The sequence below is a fragment of the Lichenostomus cassidix genome, chromosome Z (genome assembly GCF_008360975.1).
Source record: "Lichenostomus cassidix isolate B80296 chromosome Z, HeHo_3.0, whole genome shotgun sequence".
Lineage (NCBI taxonomy): Eukaryota > Metazoa > Chordata > Aves > Passeriformes > Meliphagidae > Lichenostomus > Lichenostomus cassidix.
This window is the reverse complement of record NC_139511.1, coordinates 43444074-43466874: the sequence shown is the minus strand read 5'-3', so window position 1 is coordinate 43466874 and position 22801 is coordinate 43444074. Positions and strand designations below refer to the sequence as shown.

The 22801-nt window shown below is 40.7% G+C and overlaps 1 protein-coding gene across 2 annotated transcripts; it reads left to right on the top strand.

Annotated features, from left to right (window-relative positions):
* The first annotated feature begins 860 nt into the window (after nucleotides 1-860).
* On the top strand, nucleotides 861-21420 carry SNAPC3 (small nuclear RNA activating complex polypeptide 3). 2 transcript variants are annotated; one of them, XM_085042370.1, is made up of 9 exons: nucleotides 861-1096; nucleotides 7572-7649; nucleotides 8888-8972; nucleotides 10957-11061; nucleotides 11588-11737; nucleotides 12292-12374; nucleotides 13587-13751; nucleotides 14793-14900; nucleotides 16690-21420. In XM_085042370.1, the coding sequence occupies exons 1-9, from the start codon at nucleotides 888-890 to the stop codon at nucleotides 16835-16837; spliced, it is 1131 nt and encodes a 376-aa protein (XP_084898496.1). In that variant the 5' UTR covers nucleotides 861-887; the 3' UTR covers nucleotides 16838-21420. The 2 variants fall into 2 exon arrangements, with proteins under 2 accessions (XP_084898496.1, XP_084898497.1); XM_085042371.1 differs by lacking the exons at nucleotides 14793-14900; nucleotides 16690-21420 and adding an exon at nucleotides 14366-14786.
* Nucleotides 21421-22801: the final 1381 nt, after the last annotated feature.

Below are 22801 nucleotides of genomic sequence, written 5' to 3'. Positions count from 1 at the left end.
AGCACATATTTATAGCATATTTAGCAAGGTAAAAGGTTTTGTATCTCATTAGCCTTGTTCGTTGTACTAAAAAACACCCTAATGCTATGACAGGAAGGGTTTCCAATGCATTAAGTTCTCACTTTGGGAAGAGAAAAAGTAGTTTTTCAATAAAGCATATTAAAGGAGTTATCCAGGCAGGGACTGGTCATTTCTCCCAGGTAATAGGTGGTAGGATGAGAGGACAGTTTTAAGCTGTGCCAGGGGGGCACTGCTAGGTTGGGCACTAGGAAGAAATTCTACAATGAAAGGCTGATTGGGCATTGGAATAGGCTGCCCCTATTCCTATAGGAATATAGGGGAGGTGGTGAAGTCACTGCCCCTGAAGGTGCTTAACGAGACTGGACGTGTCACTCAGTTTCGGCAGTTTAGATAACAAGGTGGTGTTCGGTCACAGGTTGGACTGGATGATCTCAGAGGTCTTTTCAAACCTAGATTCTGGGTTTCTGTGATTCTGTGCAAAAGCGCGCCGCTGTAAAACGATGGACACGACGCGTTTTTTAATGACTTGAGAAATTATTTCTGGGGAGTGGTGTGCGCTTTTTATATGAGTTTTGCTATTGGGAGCTGTTTTCAGCCCAGCAAACGCTACCCGCTCTTTCCCGCCTGGCAGCAGGAGCTCCGCGCCGCCTTCCCTGTCACGGGGCAGCTCCCACTCCCGGCCGTCCCCGGGCCGGAGCCTGCCCTCGGCCCGCCCGCCCGGCAGCACGGCCCGGCAGCACCGCCCCGCGGCCCGTGACGCGTGTGGCGGGGCCGGGCGGAGGGAGGGCCGGGCGGAGGGAGGGCCGGGCGGAGGGAGGGCCCCGGCGGAGGGAGGGCCGGGCGGAGGGAGGGCCCCGGCGGCGGCCATGGCGGAGGCGGCGGCCCCCGAGTACGAGTCGGCGGAGCTGTACACGCGCGCGTTCCGCGTGGGCACGCTGGGCTGCGGCTGGCGGCGGCTGCTGGGGCCGCCCGACCTCTCGCTGGCGGCGGAAGCGGCGGAGGAGGCGGACGCGGCCGTGGCGGCGGCTCTGGGCTGCGCGCCGGGCACGGCGGCCGAGCTGCGCGCCGTCTGCAGGTGGGGAAGGCCGGCTGTGTCCAGGCCGCGGTTTGCGGCTCCGGTGCGAGGGGCACGCCGGTGGGCTCGCTCGACGCTGGTGTGCGGGAGGTGGCTGGTAATGTCCCTCAGACCGCAGCGGTTTCTCAAGAGAGGTGGGAAGTGCTCGGGCAAAACGGCTTCAGGGCAGCCTCTTCTGGGCCTGTGCCACGTGTTTGTTTCTATTTCCCCAGTAAATTGTAGAATCATAGACTGTCAGGGGGCTGGAATGGACCTGAAAGGCCATGTAGCCCCATGCCATGTGCAGAGACACATCCCACCAGACCACACAGTTTAGAGCTCCATCCAACCTGGCCTTGAACACTGCCAGAGTTCCAGCATCCACAACTTCCCTAGGCAGCCTGTTCCAGTGCTTCACCACCCTCACAGAAGATAATTGGCTTCCTAATAGCTAACCTAAATATCCCTTTTTTAATTTGTACCCATCGCTCCTTATCCTGTAGTACAGCTTCGTTAGCCAAATAGGCAGTGGAAAGGCAGTTTTTCTGGAGGGTAGTGCTCCCATGCTGGAAACTATGTTACATTCTTGAATTTGCGAACAAACAGTGTTTGTGCAAACTGGAGAAGTTACATTGGTAACCATTTTGCAACATAGTACTGGTTTGGTAAAACTTAAGGTACCTGAACATCTGCCTGGTTTTAGGAGACCCCAGTTGCGCAATGAAACATATACTTTACATGAAACGATAAACCAGGCGTCTGTTTATATTAACATAAAATCATAAAATCACAGAATTATTTGGGTTGGAAGGGACTTTAAAGATCAGCTCATTATCCCTCCACCTGCCATGGACAGGGACACCTTCCACTAGAGCAGGTTGCCCCATCCAGCCTGGCCTTGAACAGTGCCAGGGGTGGGGCATCCACAACCTCCCTGGGCAACCTGTTCCGGCGCCTCACCACCCTCACAGCAGAGAACTTCTTCCTAATAATAATCCAAACCTACTGTCTTATAGTTTGAATCCCTTAAAAACAGCGTTTACATTAGTTCAGGTAGCTGGCAGCATACAGTACCTGTAGAGCATCTCTTCATCCTTAGCCTGCACTGAGTTGTTTTTTCAGGGTGAAGTTGGAGCTATGCAAGTGCTTTGTGGGTGTTGAAGCAGCAGCAGCATCTGACGTTTTATAGCTGGAAGGCTTTCAATTCACATGGATAGTGAAAATTGTCTCTCACCTGAAAAAGAAAGGTAGAAAAGGCCTGATTTCAGGCAGTAGTTCCTGCAGAAAGCAACACAGCTGGTGATATATCTGTAGCCCATCAGTAAGGAAGACTGCCAGAGTTCTGTTCCTATCTGTATAGCTTTATGCTTGAGCTATCACAGTTCTGGTGACTACCATAAATTTTTACCATTACTAGTCTTAGTAAAAATAGAGGGTGCTGTTGTTTTTTAAAAAGTGTATTCTGGTGTGGCAGAAACGGTAAGCTCTTTAAGCTCTTACTCTGTAAACTCTTCTGGTGTAGATGGAGTAGTCTCTGATTGCTGCTGTGCTGTGGCTTATTCTCTGCAGCAACTCTGTTGCCTGAGCCTATCTACTGCTGTTTTCACTTGAATTCCAAGCAGTTTCTCCTTGCTTTCTTTATTTTTCTCTACGTCCCTTTTGCTTTTTTCTTCTGTTCTGCCTCCTTCAGTTTATAACTGCTGCATTTCACTTGCTCTCTGCATTTGATGGTGTTATAGAACAATGTTGTGTGTTTGAAGCTGAATGTACTGTGAAAAATTGTTATTGGGGAAAGAGAAAAAGGACTAGGTGGTCTATGATGAGGAGAGAACTGATCATCTGGCAGCTGTTTGTTGGCTTTGCAGGAGAATGAAGCTAAACCTGCACAACCTGGTGTGATCTTTCCCCTGTTCAGGCTAGAAATCCCAATCCCTAATCTCCATGTGCTTTTGCTTTTAAATTAGATAGCGCTAGCCTCTTGAGTCTCTCCTTAACATTGGCCAACCCCAAATCTCTACATCTGATCACTTTCATTCACCTGCTCTGAGCTGCTCATATTCCTCTCTTAAGGAGAGATGAAAACACCTGGCTGTACAAAAATCTATTCTATTATTTATTATTGTTATTTATTGTTGTAATATTTTATTGTTATATTGTTATAAATATAACTTTGTAGGTGCTGAAACACATGAGCAATGAACACAATGAACACATCATGGATGTAAACAGATTTTTCTGACTATGAACTACTTCTAAGGAAACTTCTGACAGACTAAATAGGTCTTCTTTGGATACAAGAGAGATGAGAAGAAGTGGATACTCCTACACATATTTTTAAAATAGTGTTAGATTAAGAGAATCTCTCATGAATTCAGGATGAAGTTTTCCATTTGCCATCATTAAATCTTTTTTGGAGCACAGTGACATAGAGTACATTTAAGTATTCCTTACAATTTAGTTTTCTGGTGCGTAGAAGACTAAATAGTTTAAATGCTATTTACCTCTTTGGATATCCTAGTGCATTGAGGTTGTTATGGAGGGTTTTTTTGTTTGGGTTTTTTTGGGTTGGGGGGGATGTTTGTTTTTGTTGGTTTGTTTGTTTTTGTTTTATTATTTTTATGTTATTCTATTTTCTTTCTGTAATACATTTTTCTGCAAACAGAATGCAGGAAAAAAAATGTGTCTTTATTGTGTTGGTTTGAAAACCAGTGGGAGATCACAAGTCCAGATTGAAATTAAAAATAAGTGAAATAATACAAGGAAAAGCACTGACAAAGTCAGATACAAACTGACATCCGGTTAGGGTGGTAGTAGCAGTCCAACTGAAGTAGTTCAGTTGAAGCAGTGATCCTGTGAAGGTCTGGTCTCCAGCTGAAAATCCAGTGGTAGCTCTGGTCCTCTGGGAACCCAGTAGACAGGGCTAGCTCAGGCAGTTCCAAGGCCAGGTTATATCCAGGTGGGAACACCTGGCTCCTCCCTCCTCGGCAGAGCATCCCACAATGGGATGAGATAAGTCCATGAGTCACACGGTGGGTCCCTGATGGCCCATTGCCTGTCATGCGGGGTGGGTCATTAGCAGGTGATAGCAGCTAATGGCCCACAGCTGGTGGTAATAGAATACTTAAATACATCTGTATTGTAACCTAGGACACTTTATTCACTTGCCTTTGACTCTGTAAGAATGCTTTGCATATTGCTCAAGTTGCATGCTGATAATCATTGCGGAGATTGCTTGTGTTTAAATCAGATCTTAAACAACTGTAAGACTATCCTTTTCTAGGAGATTCCATCAGTAATTCTCTTAAATAACCAAGGTGTCATTAGTTTCAAGTTCTAGGTTTTGTTCAAGTGCCTCAGCAGTCTGTGAGCAAAGAAGTTTACCGTGGGATTTGTAATTGGTGCTTGAGTGACTGAAGTCCTTGAATGTTGGAGACACTGAGTTATGTTACTCTGTTTTGTCTTCTGTCTGTTTTGTTGTGTGCATGTAAAGGGCAGGCTGATCCTCACATCACTGTGGATTCTAGGTAGGTCAAGAGAGGTGAGACTTGCAGGTACCTTGTTCCACTTCAGCCCTAGTTCACCTTCTTGTTTTATTAGAAGAGGTAGTAGTAAATATCTCTAGGGACGTGTTATAAAGCTGCATTAAGCTAGCATTAACGTCTTAACGTATTAGTAGTTAGTGTCTTGTGGTATTAGTGTCTCAAAGGTGATGAAAGTACTGCCTTTAAAATATGTGCAATAAAAAGAGTAATATGAACACTGTATCGGCTTATTATAAAGTATCAGGCCAAATACTAAAATGTCTTTGAATTTCTAAAACTGAGACAACTCATTGTGCTGCTAGAATATTCTGGGAGAAGTCACAGTGATTACAGGCTTTACTGGTAGTCTGTTTCCATGCCTATATTACTAGACAGTTGTCTTTGGCCTTTTTATTTCTAACCACCTTAAAATATTTTTCTAGGGGACATAAATTTGTATAACACCTCACATTTTGCTTTTTTCAAGTGAGACCTTCAACTATTGTTCCTCATCACTGGCCTTCACTTTGGTTTCCATTAGGCAGCATGGCCAGTGTTTTCCTCTCTATTGTAACTGTGTGCACTGAGTGTATTTGTTGTGCACGCAGTGAAGTCTCTGTGGGGAGACGGTAGGATCTTGCGGCAGTCAGGAGTGAGGTGTGCCCAGTGCAAATTGTGTACTGCATGCCTCTCTGTCTCTGAGGTGTCTGACACTGATTTAGGCTTAATTTCTGGAGGTATCAGCATATACTTCCTGTTCGTAAAGCCTGGTGTCCTCAGGACCATGGACCAAGTATTGGTTATATGGTTCCACTGGCAGCAGTGGAATTACACAGGGGGAGCTCCAGCATGGCCTGTGTCTAATGCCATATAGCAAAGCCTTTCAAGACTTCAGTTCATGTGATACAATGACATGTGTAATTATTATTAGATTCATTTTTAATACTAAAAAAGGTGCTGTGTTTTTCCTTTAGAAATTGGGTGTTTCTGACTTTTCAGGAGTGAGAAACAGCAGTACCAGTGCTTGCCAGGTTCCACAGAACTTGTCATGAGTTCAATGTCAGTTTCTCTTTACACTAGCTACCTTTCTGTCCTTACAAGGAAAGAGAGGAAGCAGCGTTCATGTCAATTATTTTACACTTTGTCTGCCTGTAGCTGCTTTCTGGGGACTGTTAGTTTTTTTCCCCTGAAGAAGGCAATTTGTGGGCATGGTGTGGATACCACAGCCAGGGATCCCTCCTAGGGCTGTTAGAGGAAAGAAAAGCACAAATATTGTTAGTGAATTCTGACATATTGTTGGTGGGTTCTGGTACAGAAGGCAAATGGGAAACTGTAACCTTTGACACAAGTGCAACTTCACAGTGGTAGGTAATAGACATTTTCAGATCCTGCAAATAACATCTGTGGTGTTTAAAGAACTGAATACTAAGTAATTTCTTCTAAATGGCATATATTCAAGTGACTTGGGGCTCTTTGGTGAATGGGATCACTGATGCATGTGCCCAAAGGCTTTAGATAAATTATCTGGTTACTTTGTCAATTTTACAGAAAGAGTCAGTTGTGAGTTATTTGTCTGTCAGTATAGTTTCTTTGATTAGGTGAGCTGTTCATAGCACAGCTCTATGCTGCATGGAGAACAGCCCCACCTAAGAGGCGAATGCTTGAAATGTGTTCTCCAAAGTGCTGTAGTGCTGTTTTCCATCTTTCTGTTAGTTAAATTTCTATTTTTCAGCTGTGTTTCAATCTACACTTTACACAGAATTCACTTGGTTTTCCCTACCTCCAGTTCCTCAAGTGGGAGTCTAAGGATAAGCTTGATTCTGTTTCCAGGAGGTTGTAGCTAATTACAGCAAAGTTCCTTTTAAAATGGTTCTTCTGAAGGAATCCCATTTTCTCAATAACTTAAAAAAAAATATTTTCTGTAGAACAGAAAGTTTAAAACTTTGCATATTGCTGGATGGTAAGTAACTAAACAAGAGTAAATTCAAATTACTCTCAATACGCAGTGACTTTATTGGCTCATCAGAACAAGGCCATCTGTCCACAATCAAAATTTCATCTCTGACTTTTGCTTATTGCCAGCTGATAACAGTTGATTCCAGACTTCTGTTTCTCAATTACTTAGTATTCCTATGCAGTTCCTCTCAAAAGAATTATTGATTACTACAGTGATACTATTGTTGACATGGCAAATGTTATCAGATTGTAATGAAAAAGGATATAATGAAATCATAAATGTTATTGAGAATAAATGGTACAATCCAAAAGTTTCTCCTGGACTTCATCAGTGGTAGGTTTGTCCCATAAAGAGGTTGGTTTGCACAGGAGTTTGCTGGGATTCAAACTACAGGTGGACTTAGGCTCTGGTGTAAGTCCTGCCTTTATATGGTCTGCAAAAATGGAGAGACAAAAGCAATCAAGTCTGATTCAATGCGGATGATACTTCTGTGTTTTAAATATTTTTTCCTCAGACTATTTTTAAGCTGGATAAAGTTCTTCTGTGATTAGTTCAAAATGCTTCTGGGAAGGACTGCAGAGGAAAGGATGCATATATGATTCCTCTGAATCTGGTGTGCTGTAGTGCACAATCTGAAATGGGAACCCATAAATGGAACCAGGTGATGAAGCCACCTTCAGGTTTCTGCCTCTCATACTTCTCCACAGACTGTGAGAAATCACTGCCATGTCTAAAGAGGATAGGTCTAGATTGAGATTAGATTTTAGGAAGAAGTTCTTTACTGTGTAGAGCGGTGAGGCACTGGAACAGGTTGCACAGAGAAGTTGTGGATGCTCCATCCCTAGAAGTGTTCAAAGTCAGGTTGGATGAGCCCCTGAGCAACCTGGAAAAGTGACAGATGTCCCTGCCGGTGGTGGTGTGGGGTGGTGGGGGAGTGGAACTAGATGATCTTTTAAAGTCCCTTCCAACCCAAACTGTTCTATCATTCTGTGATTCTGTTATTTTTTTATTGTTCTAGCATTGATATGTTAATGTCTTCTGAAAAAGAAGAGGACCCAGATGTTATTCCTGAAGATAGCAATCTGCTCACTCTTCGGTATGCTGTTATGGTGTGCTTGGTATTTGGGGTGAGGTGGAAAATCAGCACAGAAGTATGGCTGGCTGCTTGTTCCCTTTACAGGCAGTGGTGTACTTTCTGAAGCAGTCTACAGAAATACCGTAAGGACAGAAACACCAACTGATGATGGGGTCATTGGTATGAGTCTTCTGCTTGAATGTTCCTTAGGAATTTTTTATTAATATATGCAGAATATGCTGTCTTTCTCATTGGAAAAGCTTAGAATTTCTGGATCTAGGTGCTTCTGAAGTAATGCCTAAGCTTGGAGTGTGCAGGGGCCTTCTGATAATCATGTGTGGGAGGTTCCTCCAGAGCCTTCTGAAAGAAATCTGTATCTTACACTTCTAGTAACTCACAATCACACTGTAGCAGCCAGAGTGTGCGTCCTGATTCTGTATCCAGATAACATCTTTATCTGAAACCACTCCATTTCATTGAACTTAATTTCATTAATAGAATTCATTGATACTACTGGTACATTTCAGAGGTTAAACAATCTAGGTTAGGTTTCTATCAGTTTAACTCATAACTCATGCTTGGCCAATTCAGGCCTTTGCTGTACTTTATATAGCACTAATGTGAAGAAATGTGTTTAGATTGTGATCAGTGTTAAGCCTGATTGTTACTGAAAATCCTTAGGAAGGTCTGGAGGGTAAGTAGACTTGTCCTGGCTGTTAAGGATTTGGTGTTCATGCAGTGTAAATACATGTATTTTGACAGGTATTCATCATACTCTTTTCTTCTACAAATGCTAATGAAGTTTGATTTTTTTTCAAAGTGTCTATGCTGTGGGGCTGAGAAAGAATACTTGTGGGTTGTTTTGTTCCTTGTGTTTTGCTTGAACATGAATTCAGTTGTTTGAAGTGGAAGGGATAGTTGAAACAGCTTCCTGAAAGGTCGCAAAGTGTTCTGTCTTAGGACAGCCTCTTCAAACAATATTTTGCTGTTTTTTCTTGTGAGCATAAAACTGCTCACAAACAACCTGTCTTTTGCACATAAGGGGAAAAAAACCTTCAAGATGAAATCCACAAGCTGGCCTGTGCACTATCAGGTTTTATGAGTCAGGAGATGAGTATTTTAAGTGAGTCTGTCCCACTAAGACAGACAAGAATCCTGCTCTTTGAAAGCTGCTCTGTAGTAGTTTGTGTCATTTAAAAATATGAAATTCTACATGGAAGTTGCTGAATGAAATTTTGTCTTGTGTTCCTGCCCCTCAGAATCAGAAAGAAGGCCTTAGAGAGGAGAGAAGAAACAATTATTGTGGATCGGGCTTGCAGACAAGAAACTCTTGCCTATGAGATGGTAAGTTGCTTATCATCTGATATGCTCTCAAGATCGCCAAAATCCAACTTCTGGTTGCTTTTTTATTCTCCACTGTGAAAAGTACACTGTAAATGTCTACAGATACAAATTTGCAGGTAATGATTAAGGATAAAGACATTTTATAGAAAGATGGGACAGGAAGCCTGCTCTTAACTGTCTATTAATATTGGATGTAGTTAAGAAAGAACTCCAGCTCATTACCACTATATGACTGCCTTTTTTAAATGCTGTGAACTTAGAGCTAGACAAAACGTGTAATGTTTTTGTTCCTGGAGTTTGGTGTTAGAAAGTAAGCTTCAGTGTGTGCATGATTGTGAGCTAGTTTCTGTAGGGCTGAAAGTGGAAGACAGTAGCAGCACAGAATTTCCTTATTCTGAGCTTGGTAACCCATATTGTTCAGCCATTCTGAACCAACAGTGTAGTAATCAGCCCCTCAAAAGCCTCACTGGAATTTTTAAACTGTGTTTAGTACCTTTTTTTTATGATTTCTTCACAACCATTGAAGTCCTAAACAGGAAAGCCTCCTTTTGTAAATGTTCATAGGATCATTGAAAGACCTTTAGGATTATTGAGCACAACCGTTACCTTAAAACTGCAAGATCCTCCACTATGCACATATAGACATTCTTTGAAATCTTCCAGGGACACTGAAGTGCTGGAGTCCATGGCTTGCAGAAGCCATAAACGGCTGTAAAAGTTAGGGACAGATGTGTTCTGAGGAAAGAACCTCATGTGACTGTTAAACTTTTATTTCCCTTGATGTTTCCTGGTCTGTCATGAGTTATCATGTTTCAGCTGTTCAGAGACCCAGGCAGGTTGTGTAAACAACGTGATGCAACAACTCTGCTGCACTCTTAGCCTGGGGAATATCTGAGAAAATATTAGCAATAAAACTAATAAAGTGTTTCAATGAGTGGTGTCTTACTACTATTTCTAAAGAATGAGCACATGGTCATTCATTCCGTTCTTTAAGCAAGCTGTGCCAGAGCTGTGATTCTGTGATTCTTTGCTTGGGACCATGGTGTCTTCATAGAGGACGAGAGGGCTAAGAAACATGAGTTTGGATTGTGTCACATGAAGAAAGCAGATGGCAGGAAAGAGAGCACAAGTATCTCTGAACTGAAGTCTCACAGGAGTACAAGTTCCTGACACTAAATCTGAGGAACCCTCCATGCTGGTGGGAAGTGTTTGTGCAGAAAGTATTCTTCTCTCTTAATTTGTTGAAAAGGGGGAAACTGCCACAGAAAAGTGCCCTCCTTCATTCTTACAGCTGATCTATGTATTAAATAAAAAGCAGGATGGAAATGTAGAGGTGCTTTTATTTTTTTAAAACACAGTACTGCGGCAAGGGCAGTGCTGGGTTTTGATTTTGGATTTTGGAGAAATTGTGGCCTCCAGTTATGTCTAGCTTCCCCAATAAGAGAAAGTGTTGCACTAACTTTAATTTTCATGCATTTTCATATATTTCATTCTGTGTATGTTTTCTAGGTCATTATTTCTCAAGTTGAAGGTCGCAATCCTTCAGTCCGAAATCCAAACTTTTTACCTGAAAGCATTCAAAGAGCATTTTGAAGCATTAAGTGGTGGAAATTGGTAGCAGCTGGGTTCCATGAGGGCAGAATGACAGCAGCCTCTAATTCCTTTATGTGGGGCTTCTCAATAGCCGAGGAGTAGCCAGCTATCTTGTAACAAAGCTGAGAAATGAAGGAACATGCTTGAAATCAGATATTAGAGTGGTTTATTACCTTTCCACCTTGGAGGAACTAGGCTGTTTTCAATTCAGAAGGCTACACAGTCAAAAATGAGTTAGCATTTCTCAGCATTTCTCAGACAGTTACCCCAGGGGCAGATAAATAGATCTATAGATCGATAGATAGATGGATAGATGCCAATATTTATATATATATATATATATGTATATATATATGTATATGTATGTATGTCTGTCTGTGTATTTTTCCAGGAGTCACATGCTACTGGAAAGAGGCCAGACAATTCAACAGATCTAATTGAGGAGGGAGAACTACTTTTAACTGTGAACATCTTTTATCCTGTTATATTTCAGAAGGTTGGTATGAAATTCTCTGGGTTGTATTCTGATTTTTCCCTATTCAGGTAATATCTTGCTGTCCCAAGCAAGTAAAATCAGTGAGTCTACTGAAGACATGTGGTAAACCCTTCAACTCTGGTAGTTTCTGAAGGCTCTTTCAGAATCTGGCTTTCATTCTGTTAATGGTTTACAGGAAAAACACTTTTACAGTAATTACTCAGTAGTTAATTTATTTTACAGAAAGCTGAAAATCTGAAACTGTGTACATGAAAACTAAAATACTTTTTCTGGATTTGTGATCAGTGAGCTCAGACTTTGTATCTATCATGCACTTTCCAATGGAGAATTTAACTTTTGAGCTTCTGAATAAAACTAAAAAATACCAGTCTTAGGAGAGGCTGCAGCAAGATGCTGTTTAAAATCTCATGTAGAGAAGTGATGTGCCAGATGCTACCAGTAATGACCTTAAGCTGTCAACTGAGGAGCAGTGCTGATGCTGACAAGTGATAATTTATCTGAAGTTTGTATGCTGTGTTCTTTGTAGCATAAAGATCACAAACCCTACCAAACAGTCCTTGTACTGGGCAGCCAGAAGCTCACTGAGCTGAGAGACTCGATTTCCTGTGTCAGTGACCTCCAGATAGGTGGTGAGTTCAGCAGTCAGCCAGATCAAGCACCAGAGCATGTCAGCAAGGTAAAACTTTCTATGTGGAAATGTTTACATGTGTAGTAGTCTTGAAAACATAGAGAGGGAAACAGAATTTTGTTTTGTTGGTTTATCTTCAGCACTAAATTCAGCTGCATTGGTTCTGCCTGATGGTTGCACTGCAAGTAAATACTTTATGGCGGCATTACCAAGATGATCTGTTTGTGCAACATCAAGGAAACCATCATTGTTGCTACCTCTAGGAAATGGTTATGTTCGTTATATTCCTTATATATATGTTCCTGTTCTATGTTATTGTAGAAGTCCATAACTGCTAAGACAGGGAAAGAAATAAGAGAAAAGCACTAAAGTAACCTGTCAGGGCTTGAGAATAATACCAGCAGAGTAGCTGTGTAGTTGGCAATCATATGAGCCTAATTGTCACATCAGCATCTACAATCAGAGCAGAACTTTTCTTAGACACCTGTAGAATGAAGTCCCTTAATATAATTTAGATACCTAAAATGCTTAGATTTTTGACATGTTCTTGTCTAAAATGTTTAACCTCTCGTAACACTAATGCAGACTTCTCTGTCTCTCAGGAGCTCTACAAATCTGCCTTCTTCTATTTTGAAGGCGTCTTCTATAATGATAAAAGATACCCAGAGTGCAGAGATCTGAGCAGGTACAGTATTTGTAGATGTTGACTAAAGAAAACTTTAAGGATTGTAAAATTTATTTCCTTTTGTTTATGACTTATGGTGTTTCAGATACTGGACTGTCTAGAGTATGAAGTTGAAATGGACTTTTCCTACTCTTTTTCCATGTTGAATTGATTTTTTACATAGAGGTTTAACTTTACTTGCTCTTCTTATTCCTTCCATTCATTTCCCCTTTGAAAGGAGTATGAATCCGTTTTTTAACCTGCAAATCTTGTTTTGCTCTGTTGGGATGGGATTTCTGTGTAAGGTGACAGGTGGCAGTTTGTACTGGCTTTTTAAGTGCCCTTCCTACTCGGGATGGCAATCAAAAGCCTTGCCTGCAAGGCAGAAGATGGGTCAGTAAGACAACGAGCTCAGCTTTGTGGCAGTGGTTGTCCTGCTCAGTCTTGAAAATATGCTGAATGCCTTCATTGTAAAGCCAACATGGGGTCTGTGTGACTATTCAGGAAACAAACCTGAGATTTTAAGGAATTGTCTTGCTGACACACTAGTGAGATTTAGGAGACCAAGATGTTTTAAAGGGATAGTATGGAAGAGCTGTGAGTTTGGACCCTGTTTTTCTACCAGACTTGGTGTGTGACTTCAGGGAAATTAATACTTTACTTCTTCTCTTTCTGTCTGTGAACAGCAATGATCTTCACGGAAGGGCTTGTCATAGCACACACAGCTTGTAGAGTTATATCCCTTGTACGTAAGAGTGTGCTGAAAAGCAAAAAAGTAGTTGACAGTAGCCAGGGCCCTTCTAGTGCTAAATTTTGGAAATGTAACTGTGCTTGTCAGCTTTGTGTTTCTCCTTTACAAAATCAAAAGAAAAAAAAGCCTTTTAATACTTTAAAACAAAGTTATTGACCAAGAGGGCAAAATGACCTGCTAATAACTTGAGTTATTGGACTACTTGAGAAGTATTGTTCCATGAACAGTCTGACCTGGATGGGTGCCATCAGGAGCATTCACTGACTAGAACTCCTCACAAAGCTGCCTGGTGGGGACTTAAAGGCAGTTGTTGTGGGTATTGCTATGAAATCACCTGAAGTTATTACAAAGTGTTGTGGACTGTTTTGATTTCCATAATTTAACTGTGTCTCAGTGACGAGTTTTGCACGTCCCCCAAGGCATCTTTTTCTGTGTATTCACAGTTCATACTTTTGCTATGCTGATGGCCTTTCTGTTTTCAGAACAATTATAGAATGGTCAGAATCTCATGACAGAGGCTATGAAAATCTTCAGTCTGTTAAAATGGAGGACTATGTATTTAATGATTTATGCCTCAAAATTGGCTTTCCATACCTTTTCTGCCACCAAGGGAACTGTGAACACATCATTATAATCACAGATATAAGGTAAGTTACTATTCTTCAGGAGTCCTTAGGCAAATGAGAGCAGTCCTTCTCTGGACAAATTTCAGACATTAAATGCTGAATGTTTGTTAGACTAACTTACTAGCTTTTAGGATTATTCTGCTGTCTTCTACAGAGCTTATTTTTTTCTTCCATGTACTTTGGAGTATCTCTGAAAGAAAGAGACTAATTTTCCGTACTTTTTTCTTAATTTGCATCTACAAGGACTACTTTCTAATTAGTGTGATATGACTATGTATGACAGGAATGGCAACCACAGTGTCAAGATATTTCTATTCAGAGCCCACGTGTGGCAGATTTACATGCTCATTCTGGAGCACCAGGGAGCGGAATGCTGTAGGCACTGGCTGGACTCACCTGAACTAGTTAGTTTGAACTTGAAGCTAAGGGGCAGGAACTGGAAAGAGAACAGAGGAGTGGAAATAGTGGATGGAGGTGGATAGGCCAGGAAGAGAAGGAGGAGATAATAGTGACTGTGAGGTGGCATCCACATCAACAGTACACACTCTGTGTGTACACTCTGCTCAGTGCATAACTAGAGAGAGAGCACTCCTCTGGTTGCGTGTAGTGGGTGGCAAGTCATTTTCTGTTCCCAGGAACCTGATGTACCAAAGCATTGATAGTGCATGCTGCTTTCCAAAAGGAACACAACTCAAAGAAGAGCATAGATGTTGCATGTAGATGATTCCACGTTTATGAACCTCCAAAGATTCAGCTGTCAATGGCTTATTAGTCTGTACAGGAGATAAAAGCTTACAAAGACCATAGAAAGGAGATGGTCTGAAGACTTCTGAGTTACTGCAAAAACTGAATTTACTTGTGACCATACAATCCACAGATGGTGCAACTAGCAGTCTGTCTCCAGATCTTCATCTGTGTTAAGAAATGTTATGCAGAAGTCTAGTCATAGTTTACATGGGAAATTAAATCATGCCTTATCTTCAATGTCTGTGTTTATATTCTGATAAATTTCAATATGGCAAAGTCTTTATTGTCTATTTGTATTTATTTATTTCCCTCAAGGCTTATTCATCATGATGACTGTTTGGACAGGAGCCTATATCCCTTGCTAATCAAGAAACACTGGCTATGTACCAGAAAATGTTTTGTGTGCAAAATGTATACAGCAAGGTATGCTACGTTCTTGACCCTATTGTCATCTTACTTAAGTCTTTCTAGTTGCTGCTACTAACTTTAAAAAAAATAGTAAAAGTCAAAGTATGTGTATTATAATGATAACAACAATAACAATAATAATAATAATAATAATAATCTTCATTCTTCAAGCACTTGACCTCTTTCTAACCAGGAAAAGGCCTCTTGCAGGAAGTGTTCTTTGGGAGTTGATTCAATAGGTTCAAAAGGACTGAAATTATTAAGAATTAATTATTTGACTCATGCTCTTTTGCATACCTAGAGCTTGCCTCTCCTATCAATTACTTTCGAAAATCTTGTGTTTGGGAGAAAATGCTGCATTTTGCCCCTCTGCAAGACATGTGTTTCAAATTCATTTATCAGAAATCATACAGAGCTTTTGTTTAATCTAGCATCTAAGCAGATATAGATCTGTCCAACTTTATTATAATAAAAAGTTAATTAATGAATATAATAAAATAAATAATAAATAAACAATATATAACAATATAACAAGATTATAAATATAATAAAATCTAAAGATTTTTAAAAGGCATGTAATTTTCCCCACAGGAAACTCCTAACCTCTACCTGAAAACTGTGGTCTGTAGTTGTTCTTGAAGAAACTCTTCATGATTTTCTGCACTTAAGAGAGCAGAATGTGAATTTGGTGCTCTTTATACACTGTAGTGATGTTAATTTAGATACGAGACAGACTTTCAATATAGAGTAGAAATTTCTCTAAAGGCTAGACTAGGCTCCCTTGTTTTATAGATTTGAATGATTTGTTTGCGAAAACACTGGTTGCCTTTTTCCCCCCAAGAACAGCTTATGCTCTCAGCCTCTGTTTGACACAGCAGCTGTGTCTTGCTTGTTTGGCCTTAGACTTCTCTGGAATCAGGCAAAGAGCCAATTCCCCTTGAGATGGGAGTCCATCCTAGTGTTCCTAGCAGAGCCCTGAGGATGCCTTCACAATAATCTGTGAGGCATTTGACCATAAGGGGAGGTGGAGCCAAAGGGTCAATATGGGGGAAAGATGGGATGGGGAGGGCATTACCAGAGGTGATGTAAATGCATTAAATTAAAACCAGGATTAAGCACTAATCTTAAGTGGGGACATGCTAAACCATGGGCAGCAGAGCTGCTTTGGCTGGCTGTACTGTATGTTCTAATCTGTGCAGATAGCATCTGTAATCACTAGAGGCCCTCAGCTGTTGTGGCCTCTTGAGTCCTATCATAAATTAATAACTCAGTGACGTGGCAGGACCTCCTTGTATGTGTTAACCTGTGTTCATGTTAACTTCAGCGCTTGCTGGAGTGTGCAGCAATCCTCACTTTGTCTTGTTGGCATCACTCAGGTCCTGCTTTTAGACTCCTAAATGGTTTTGATTACTCAGAGGAGCTAGGGTCAGTAGATGTCTGCTCTATAACACAGTTTCTCGCATTAAGTGAAGAAAGATTTATCTTTTATGACTTGGATGGCCACAGGGTGGACAGAAGATTCCTGGTGCTTTATTTTTTTTTGTTCACTCAACCAGCTACACAGGTTTGAGGAGTTTCTCAGGAAGTGCTGCTGTAGCTATTGGGATTGACAAGGAATGGGTGTGGAGTTTGGAAAGGAGCTGTATGCTTGGAATGGGAGATATGCAATATAGCTAGTGTCTAGTCTATATAAAATTATTGCTGATGTTTGGTGCTGCCATCCCCAGCACTAAGTAAAATGCTGAGATGTTTGTCACAAGTGTGTTGCACTCATGAAAAAACACTTGTGTTTTGTAACCTGCAGGTGGGTAACGAACAGAGACAGTCTGGCACCAGAGGATCCTTGTTTCTTCTGTGACGTTTGTTTTCGGATGCTCCATTACGATGCAGAAGGCAATAAACTGGGGGAGTTTCTTGCATATCCTTATGTTGACCCTGGGATTTTCAACTGAAACTGACGTGCACCAGCGTGAATTCAGTGAACTACATTGTTGAATCTGTTGCTCTGGCTGTTAAAACCACAGGATATCTTGAGTTTTGAGGATACTGCTGGGTTTTGGGTTAGGCTTGTAATCCTCTCCTGTGAGGTGGAAGGAGCCCTTTGCACATGAAGTTTATTTGGTGTGTTTTTCTGAGTAAGTAAGTACGATTTTAAAAATAAGTTGGTGCGAGAAAATATAATACAGTTTTACAACATTACAAAGTTTCGATGCTTTGGACTATAAAATGAGGATGTTTGAAGATACTTGGCAAGAGAAACCATGATTTTGAGAAGCTCTGTGCATCCAAGGCTCTGTAAACCTCTGGATATCCTACCTTAAAAACTCAGGCAGTTGTCATCTTTGAGCAAGGGTGGATGGCGCTGAATTTCTAGGGAGGAGAATGGATTCTGAGAGAGAGCTCAGAATGCTGGTTAAATTCTTGAGTCTTTCCTACAAATGAAAGCTTGCATCTGAAAGCTTCTGCTGTCCTTGGTTTCTGACTCTGAGGACTAATCCTGTGAAGGGGAAACTACATTTCACCATTACTGAATTGTATCCTGCCTTTTAAATAACTTTTTTAATTGTTTACAGTATATGAAGTATTCATTGCACATTTTTTTTAGTATCATTCTGTTATTGTAAGTAATGATTCTTTTTATTAAAATGTGACCAATTTGTAATTCTTAGTCTGTTGTTAAACTGAAACTCTGTCAGAACAGAATATGATTTTTTTATAGTCTTCTGGAATTAAGTTTTAGTGGAGATCTTTGTTGTTTAGGAAAGTTAGCACTAACTGCTTTTCTTTTGAAAAATCCGGCTATTTCTGCTTTGTGTAAAGACAGCCTGCTCTGACAATCAGCATACAGAGAAGTGACAAGCTGAATCCTATTCAGGTCCTGTAGCTACAGATTCTGCCAGTGCTTACTTGATTATCTTAGATATCTGGAAACAAAGGTATTTGAAGCACTTGCAGGACTCCATTGATTGCTCACATATGTTACTGCTTTCTGGTAGTGTATTAAGTAATGTGAATATAAATCCATGCCTTTTTAGGAACAACAAAAGAAAAGTGGGGGTTTTTTTCCTGTCTTGTAAACCAGCCAGCTGTTGGCCTGTGTATTTTAGTGAGCCAACCACTTGTTACAGCAGGTGGTGATAGTTCTCTTATCCTTTGGGAATCTGCAGAAAAGGGAGTTCTCAGCCCACCACAACTGTCACAAGTCCAACTGCTGAGGCTGGGCTGCTTTGTGGTGCTGCAGCAGCTGCTTTAAAGGTCCTCTACAATACAGCTCTGGTTGCAACTTGCCTCACACGTTTCTATTCCTCACCTTTCCCCCACCTCCTCTTCTTTCAGCTGTCTCCCATAAACATATATGCTTCCCAATTCTCTTCAGTATTGGATCAAGGATCATATAGAGAGCTGGCATGAGTTCTAAAGCAGCAATCAGTAGGTTACTTTGTGGGGGCATTTGGTATTTTTTTTTCTTTCTTTAGCTGTAGGGAAGAGGGAGTGGCAAAATGTGAGTTTACTCTTTCATTAAATTAATTTGCCTCAAATATGCTGTCTCTCACACAACTCATTTATCTTAATTAAAAATTAAGGTCTGTGCAGATTAAGAAATTTTTGTGGGCAGTCCCGTACTTCCAGTAAGGCAAAGAGAAGCTGGCCACAGTCTGGGTGTGGGAGTTGAGAGTATTCAGCACTTAACGACAAAACACAGAAGTACCATATTAGAAGCTTGCTGTTTGTGTGACCTGGCTGTATTTCATATTCAGTGATTCACCCTAAACGAAGAATGGAACAAAAAGTTTTTAGGTAGAACAAATAGTTTTTAAAGATCCCAGAAGCTGTTGCAGCGCAACTGGGTCTGGTCTTGATTTGATAAGTTTTTCTGAATGAGTCCTCTGAGTGAAATCCAGCATTTCATCCAGTGTCCATTTGTAGCTAAATCTCTATGACACCAGCTGGATATTTGTGTTTTAGCAACTTATTAAATGCTGTGTTTTGGTGATGAAAACTTCCAAGCAGGTTTATTACTTCATGACAAAAAATAAGATTTTTTTTTGTTTGTTTTTTTAATAATCCCTTGTCTGTGTGTTGCTAGTTGAATCTCAAAAACATTAACCTGAATCTGTGGTTGGGTTTTGGATTGGATTTTTTTTTTAATACTCAGTGATTAGGCAGTATGATCCTGTACAAGTTATTTCAAACTTCCCAAAGGTCTTGGAGATTCTCTCCCTAATGAAAGTTTTTGCCTTGCTGACAAGGCGATACAAAACTCTGTTTCTTGTGTTGAGGAATAGGAGAGGTCCTTCTGATTTTACTGTTGGCGGGAAGTTCTGAAGCAAAATGTGATTCATATAGACAGTGTCACTTCCCAGTGCTAACCAGGCACTTGTGACATTACCACAAGAGCCCCCTATGTACTTGAATGATGACGATGAACAACTCTACAGGGCTGCACAGTATTTTAAGCTGTAGTAAATTCCATTCTTGAAGCAGGGATGCTGTTGTCAAAGCTAACTCTGCTTTAAATTTTGTGCACAGCTGTGTTTTCTTTCGTCAGAAATAATCAGCCTTATTCCTTGTGATACTTTTAGGTGACTGCCCAGTCAGTCTCAGCTCTTATGTTTGTATCTTTCAAGAGACAGAGCTCAGGGCCACTCAAGCATCTTGGAAGCTGAGATGACCCTTTCTACAGTTAAGTCAGATTTTGTGAATTTAGGTTACTTCTGGTTTGTAAATGGGCAGTAAATTTAGGCGGCAAAAGCCCAAGTAGGACAGAGTGAGTGCATCACACAATCAGGAGCTTCATCTCTGCATCCAATCTCAATTAAGTCTTTGAAGCAGTGGTATGGTGACCCATTATCTCTAAACCAGTTGTGACAGATGTGTTAGCTTATCAATACTTGTGTGAAAACTAGGTGGATTTGGCAATTTGACATCCTTGTCAAATACACAGTACCTTTTTTTTCTTTTTTATTTACTTGGTATAAGGTTTGATAAAGGGATGGTCAAAATTGAGAAGTGCTTTATGTGAGGATTTCTAGTAACATCTTTACAGAAACACTTTCAACAGTAAAAGTGGAAGTTGAGTTTCTTGAAGTTTCAATAAAGTACAACTCATGACTAGCTGGACTGTGGAAATTAGCAAAATCCAGCATATAGTAAATAGCTTCTATTTGTAAGCTAAATGAGAATGCTGCTTGTCTTATGGTCGAGCTGTACAGCTATGACAGTCATTCTCCTTAACAGCAGTCTGTTGTGAAGTGCTAGAGATTGCCAGATCTGTGGAGGCCAATCATTGTGGCCACCTGCCAAAGACGGTTTCATACAGGAGCTGCTATGGTGATTGAACTTGCAGGTTTAACTTCAGGTATTGTCTTCAAGATCTGAAAGCTATTTAGTGTGGGAATATAAATACCTTTCATTTCACAACACAAGTACATACTCATTTTGCACATGAAAGGCTTTGCAAGCAATTTTAACATTTAGTAACTATTTACATGTTTTCACTTCATGTCGGATAGTGCTGTATTCAAAATCTTAATTATACTTCTGCAAACTAGAATGTCTTTCCATGGCGAGTTTTAATTTCCAGTAATCATTTAAGTGGGTTCTGCTTTGTAAAGGGAATCTTCAGTATTTACTCATTAATTTTTCTAAGTGCCTTTAGATTAGTTTTAATTTCCTAAGGCAGCCAGCAAGTTCCTAGAAAGTGCTACTCTAATTGACTGTCACTGTGTTTTGTGCAGTCATTTAGAAGCATGAGGCTTTATTTCTAAGGCACCTCTCACTTATTTTCCCCTTTTGATTTACAGAGCTGTGAAGAGAGCTTTTGGTGGTTTGCAACTTCAGGGAGGTAGAGTGGAAATAGTACAAGTTTGTAAATATGCACAAGTGGTATTTTTGTTAAGACTAGTACAGATGCCTACATGTCCATGTGCTTCTGTGCATTGACACAGATGATAGCTGAATAGTAAGGAATAATGTGTTCATCTGTGGAACTTAAAAGTACTCATTAGTGCGAAGAAATCTTTAGAAAATATGCAGTGTGTACTCTTCTAATATTAAAAAGTCTGCTGTATAAATGCAGCAAATAGCTCTGCAAATCTAGCTGCTGGCGAACAGTGTAGTTTAAATGTTGAAATAGTCTTCTGTTGGCTTTTCCACATTACCAAACCTACAATCCTGCCTCATCGTAACATTACAGCCAGTTTACAGATTTTGAGAACAAAAATAAACACAGTGTGGTCTGCTTGTAGACAGCCTATAGAAGCAGTTAATACCTATGTGTACACAGTCATTAAAAGTCAGTGAAACTCCTCCAAACAGGCATTAACAGTAGCTTATGCATAGTGAGTCCATGTTGCATAACTGATCTCTGAAGGAGTGACACAGTTAGCAGGTGAAAAAATCATTCACTGTGATGGATTCTGGCAATGTTACATATAAAAAAAGGGTGCAAACTAGGGAAGATGTCTAAATAGCAACTTTGAAGACAATAAACATAATACTGCTTGTGCAGTGTGTGTCAGATACTAAGTTCTGATTTCAGGCTTTTCATGCTTTTTTCTTTGCCTCCCGTCACTAATGGGGATTTGTTTTGTAAACCATGGAAGTGAAGGGAAATGGGGGTTAGGGCTATGATCCTAAAACTATTATGTAGTTTACTATTATAGTTTGTTAGAAGTGGTGGGAAGGGAATGGCAAAAAAAAAAAAGCTTCATCTCTTCCTAATTAGAAGATAAGAGAATAAGGCATTACTTCATAGAAGGGCAACATTTCAGTGAAAAAAACATTGTTTTCAAGACAAATCTGTCACTTCCAGCTTGTGGAAAACAGTGAAGTTTGAAAGCAGTGCCAAAGATCCTGACCTTTACCTGTTTGTGACATATGGAGTGCTGAAATTGCTTTTTCCTTTTATTATTTTTATTATTTTTCTTTTAATTACTGAATATCAAGCTGCTGGCACTTCCGTAAAAGCAGAATTGCAAACACAGGCGAAGATTGTACCAGGCTGCTGAACTTGAAATGGAAAAATCTGTATGCCTTGTCTTGTATCATCTGTATGCCTTTCTCCATTTTACTCTGGATAAGACGAAAAAGTTCCATCCACGTGGCTTGACAGAAGAGAAATTTACAAGACATGTAAACAAGAAATAATGGGACTTCTCAGTAGTGGATAGCATGCTGTTTTGATTATGCCTTAATACTGAAAACTCTTCCTTGTTGAATGGTATCAGCTTAAGCTTCAGAAGTACTGATCCCCACCAGGCTGTAATCATGTAATGCTGTTGCTGCCTTGACACAGTACAAGATGATACATACAACTGGAACACTGTCACCTTCCCTTATAACCCCCTAGAAAGATTTGGGTCTATCAGTACTGGACACTTTTTAAATACCAGCTCCTTGAAACAGAGGAGCAGGCAACTTCAAAATGTAAGAAGCCAACCAGGTGAGGCAGGACAGCCTGGCTAAGCAGGGATGTTCTTTTCGAGTCTAGGCAGAACAAGAAGGTATGTGTCTGGTCAAGCAAGGATGGGGGACATGGGAGGAATACAGAAATGGTGCTCCCCACTGTAAGGAGAACATTCACATGATCAAAGCTTAATTGGGGTTGAAGGCCTCCAGGACTGTGGGCACAATAAAAAAGAGGGTGGGGTGCAGTGCAGTGCAGTGCAGAAAAGGCACTGGCCCTCACCTACAGGATGAGGATGGTCACCTCACAAACAGGGACATAGACAAGTCAGAGATATTTAATGCTTTCTTTGCCTCTCTCTTCAACACGGATGACAGGCCACAAGGGTCCCAGTGCCATGAGCTGGAGGACCATGACTGTGGGAATGATCAACTCCCTGTGGGCCCTGAACTTGTGCAGGATCTGCTGTTCCAGCTGGATCTCTTGAAGTCTATGGAGCCTGATGGGA